Source organism: Paramacrobiotus metropolitanus, unplaced genomic scaffold, assembly GCF_019649055.1.
Source record: "Paramacrobiotus metropolitanus isolate TYO unplaced genomic scaffold, Prichtersi_v1.0 Parri_scaffold0000096, whole genome shotgun sequence".
Classification (NCBI taxonomy): domain Eukaryota; kingdom Metazoa; phylum Tardigrada; class Eutardigrada; order Parachela; family Macrobiotidae; genus Paramacrobiotus; species Paramacrobiotus metropolitanus.
The window spans coordinates 171745-176422 of NW_026570316.1; the positions used below are offsets into that span (position 1 = coordinate 171745).

General features: G+C 42.0%; 1 protein-coding gene across 4 annotated transcripts; it reads right to left on the minus strand.

Annotated features, from left to right (window-relative positions):
* Positions 1-220: 220 nt before the first annotated feature.
* Positions 221-3001, minus strand: LOC129596838 (uncharacterized). Of its 4 annotated transcripts, XM_055494217.1 has the most exons (7): positions 2652-3001; positions 2411-2588; positions 1697-2119; positions 1246-1385; positions 1002-1130; positions 594-810; positions 221-481 (listed from the first exon to the last, which is right to left on the minus strand). In XM_055494217.1, exons 1-7 carry the CDS (start codon positions 2850-2852, stop codon positions 342-344), a joined length of 1428 nt encoding a protein of 475 aa, XP_055350192.1. In that variant the 5' UTR covers positions 2853-3001; the 3' UTR covers positions 221-341. The 4 variants fall into 4 exon arrangements, with proteins under 4 accessions (XP_055350192.1, XP_055350191.1, XP_055350190.1 ...); XM_055494216.1 differs by having other exon boundaries at positions 1730-2119; positions 2411-3001; XM_055494215.1 differs by having other exon boundaries at positions 594-807; positions 2411-3001.
* Between the last annotated feature and the right edge of the window lie 1677 nt (positions 3002-4678).

The following is a 4678-nucleotide window of genomic DNA, read 5'->3' on the forward strand; positions in this document are numbered from 1 at the left end:
TAGCATATCCGATCGCTGGCCCGGTATGCAACTGGCACCGGAACGCCGGTCGAAACGATTTCATTTTGAATTATTATATCTGTAGACTGTAGGAAGTAATGAATTTAGTTTATTTAAATATGCCGAAGCATACTGTACCTAAATTCATCAAAACGATTTCCTAGATACTTGCTGTTATCAAGGTAAGAGAATCAATTCGACTTGAATCCTAAACGACGAGTATATATATATAGTATATATGTAGTTATTGAACTACACATAGAACACCCCAGAACAATCCAGAAAGAATCTTTAAAAATATTAAAGCACATGAAGCACAATTTGCATTATATTTCGTGCCACTAAATGACTGCCAGACTGATATCCCGTTTACCAGGTACAGCAGTTTCGTGTCCGTCATCTATTGTATGATAAATATTGCTCTCCGGCAAAATACATAGATTAGTTTCCTTGATGGAATATCTGGGTGGCAACGGCGGTTCTGTTAAACAACAAAAGTAAACAATTATAATGCTGAAAGGGTCGTCTGAACAACATGTTGCGCCTAAGCCAGTTGCTCTGTATCAAGTATATATTTTTGCAGCGAGATTTACCAACAGATTTGAATACAGGAAGTGTTGTAGTTTTATCTGGTCGAGCGCATGCATCCGCAGGCGTGCAGTCGATGGTTGCTGGTTTCGCTAACTTGGGTTTCTTTTGCCAGATGTGCATAATCGTTAATAAAAACAGTGCAAGCATAAAGGAGATTAACATGACTCCAGAGGTAACGATGACCGGTAGCCTGTAATAGAGTTGTTCGTGGGGACCCTGCTAAAACAAGATCAGAAGATCTGTTACCTCATCTGTACAAACCTGTTAGCAAAACGACCCAAAAGACGGAGAGATCGAAAACCGTGTACTTATTGTGGCATGGGTTTTGGTGTCGCATCAGGATAAAAGTTGCACATGTTACACACAGTGCACTACGGAACACGCGCTGGAACAATTCTGGTTTAGCATACCTGCTTAGCGATATTAACGGCAGGTCGAGAATTTCCGGTTGGTGGAGATAACGTTACTTCCAGAGATTTCTCAGATGTATGGGAAGTTATGTTACCTGCAAAGTGTACTTCTCTTGCAGCCGGATACACCTGTAAATAAAATAACGATGCAGCGGAAAGTTAATCACAAAAAAAACTCTGGAGTGGAAATAAGGTCTCCTGTGCCGCGCGTGTTCATGCCGCGCTATGGAGAGTGCCGTCGTACCTGCAGGAATCTGCTTGGGTGCGATGCGTGAGATGAATCATCGTACTCGTGTCCATCACTGTCCAAGGCATTCTCGGGTTCCACGTGATGTTTCTCGACACGGTCATCGCGCGGTATTGATAAACCATCATGCATTTCCGCTGCAAGGCATAAGAAAATTGTAATATCTTACACTATGTTTGGCTAACTAAGTTACAGATCTCATTTACTGTCAAATTTGTACAAAATGACTACAATATACAAAAACAAAATACTATAATTATATTTATATGCTATTTTGCAATAGAGCCGGGTCGCAAGAAGATTTCGATCAACACTGAAACCATACGTTAAATAACTGCTTCATCACGTACATTTAGCAGTATTGCTGTATTACTTCTGATGACAGATATTTTACTATAAGCTGCATCTGGCTTTTGTTCAGGCGAAATGAAAGATAATGACTACTAACAATGGGTACGGTTCTCTTCCACAATAAGCTCACACTCCATATTTCGCAGCTCATATCGCGTCAGGATTGTACAGAGATACTTTCCAGCGGAAGCCGAAGCAATTTCACCAAATATGAGAAAGCGTCCTTGTGACTGACAATGAGGTGGCAAGGGCTGATCATCGACCCGTGTCCAGGTGTAGCCAATATCAATACGGCCTTCTTCGGGATGCACGCACTCGAAGCTGGCATTCGAGCCGAACCCAATCGGCACTCTCTGTATCCACGGCTGAATGTGATACTCACGTTGTGGAATTCGCGTGGAGACTGGAGGTGAGGCCACCGAAGAAAATGGAAGCGCAGCCCCGTCAACCGATATTTTGCGGACATTGACGAAGCGCTGTTCCAAGTCCAACTTAGGGACCACTGGTGCTTCCAGTTCATCTATATTGGACACAAGCATTTAGAGATGGTAGTGGAATCTTTGTTGCTTTTTACAAAATAATGTACCATTACCAACATTATATTATTATCCTGTTTCCTGAAAACGTCCACAAATTCCTAATAATTATTCGTAATTAGTGAAATTTAAATTAAAAAATTAGTTTTCTGGAAGGTTTTTTGTAGTACAAACGGAACTTGGTAAAATATAAATTATGGTGCTATAGATACATTACCTAAAATTCGATGACAGGAATTGTTCGTTTGATGTACATATAGACATTTTCCGCTCACCTTTCAGTGCATTGTCACTGTCGCTAATAACGATCAGTTCGTAAATAACGACTGTTCCATCTTGATACGATTGCCCTGATATGTAGCATCGAAAAAAGCCCTGGTCCTCATCAGGTGAGGCGTCGGAGATGAGCAGATCGGCGCCATTGAATAAACGATAGCGTGGTTCCAACCAGACCTGATGGCTCCCGGAAAATAGCTGTACGTGTCTCTTGTTGATGTCAAAACGTTCCCAACTAACCTGAGTATGTACATCATCGGTCGCACAATAAAGCTTTACACCTTCTCCAGATTTTACCGTGACGCTAATGGGAGAATGTTCCAGGGATGTTAACTGCATTGAGTGTACCGATGCGCATGCATAGGTGAGCCATAACAGAACACCGTAATTCCGGAAACAGCTGTTCATTTCGGTTTTCCTGTCGTAATGGAATAAATTCATAAATATGCTAGAACATTCGCTGAGTCGATCATATATTTATTTGCTAATTATTCATTATGAAAGAGAGCAAGCACAATAATATGGTATTTTACTGATGCACGAGGAAAAATTGACAAAGGAATGCAGATTACGCTGAATTGTGTTCACAGTTGAAGGCGCGGAACCATTTCTAACGAGGCTTTCTAACGAAGTTTGCACGAGGGATTTTTGCATTTCTTAATATTTCATGCGTGAATTCACGTATCCAGAGAAATTCATAACTTTTGTACGTGCTGGGTAGAGATCAATGTGCAGTTAGTAGCTGCAACTGCACAGAGCTTTTATTAATGTGGATCCAAAAACACGACATCGCGCGCGCCGACCATAATACCAACAATACTTTAATTATCGTATTTATCATACATATCTTAATAGATATTTTATTTGAAATTCTCAACCATTCTTATCTACGACCGAGGATTGATAATCCCGATTTCAATCCCGCTGCTTCCGCGACCGCGTTAGGCCGCTGCTTCTCGGTGTAGCAACATTGAACATATTTAACAACTTGCTTCCTCTCTCTTCCGGCACATTACACAAGCGGTGCAGCAATCAGTCCCATAAATTTGTCTGCCAAATAATTTCTTCCTACTCCGTCTCCAACTCCTGTAGCCTTTTCATTAGCAATGCGCAGTGTAGGGACCATTAAATTTTTATGGTCTTCTTTGTTCCAGCACAACTCAAACAAATCCGCGCCAAATCGAAATACCAGTGTCCAATAAGGAAACCCCTGGCCAATCAGAGTACCTACAGTATACAAGAAGGTCATGAGTAGACCAGCCGGTAGCGCAGGTAGACCAGCTACAGCAGGCAATTACTGGTATCGGAAGTTGGCAAGTCGATAAGCAGTCCACAATATGAATGTCTACTGTGGGGAAAAGGCATTCTTTATTGGTTGCGAACCCAGCCGACAGGTACGTGTTTGCGCAGAGATACTTCCAGAATCTGAAGCCTGATACTTCCTTTTTAAGAAATCAAGGCATTACCGCATCGAATCGGCGCTGTCCACCCAGGATTCTTTTGGCAACGATGGTACGCACGCTTATGACTTGGTGCTAGTGCTGTAGGGACGCTAGTGACCAACTTCTGATCCTTTTTGGCTGTATTACAGCTGCTACCGAGAAGTTTCGCCATCGTCAAGCGTGCGATGGCATTGGCTGGATACTACTTGTGTGACTATAATTATATCATTGTGTTTGAAGTGCTCCAAAAACCATGTACTTACCTATAATCATACTGGTAGATGAACTGAATTTTACTAAAATATAGTAGATGGGGTATATTACGGCAGATATCCTTTGCCTACGAAGTAATGTACGAGTACAGAATGCAACGCTGTATGTCTCGTACTGTATTTTACGGCCAAAATCAGAATTAAATTTTACCGGTCGTGAAAGAGTTCTAGCAAATAGTTCTTTCTAGCACCAATTTGCGAGCAATTATTGTTGAATTCCTTGTTATCCAACAGCAGTCATTGCCAGTCAACCACTGGTTAATATAGTCACAAACGCGCTTTTAACAGTGACAGTAAAAAGCAAGTAAAGTATTGTGAGACGAGGGCTCACTAGCGTTCACGCCTGTGGCGCTAGGCGCTACGCCGATGGATTACGGTCTGTGTTGTGTCTCGCTTCTGATTGGCTCGCGCTTTATTAGTGGGCGCGGTATAGCACGTGCTGCACACTGTTGCACAGTGTGGAATTGGCTCTACGATTTGCGATCGAGCTGTGCCGATGAGGATGTTGATTTCTGTTGTGCAGACTTTCAATATATTAAAAGTCAGCAATTAG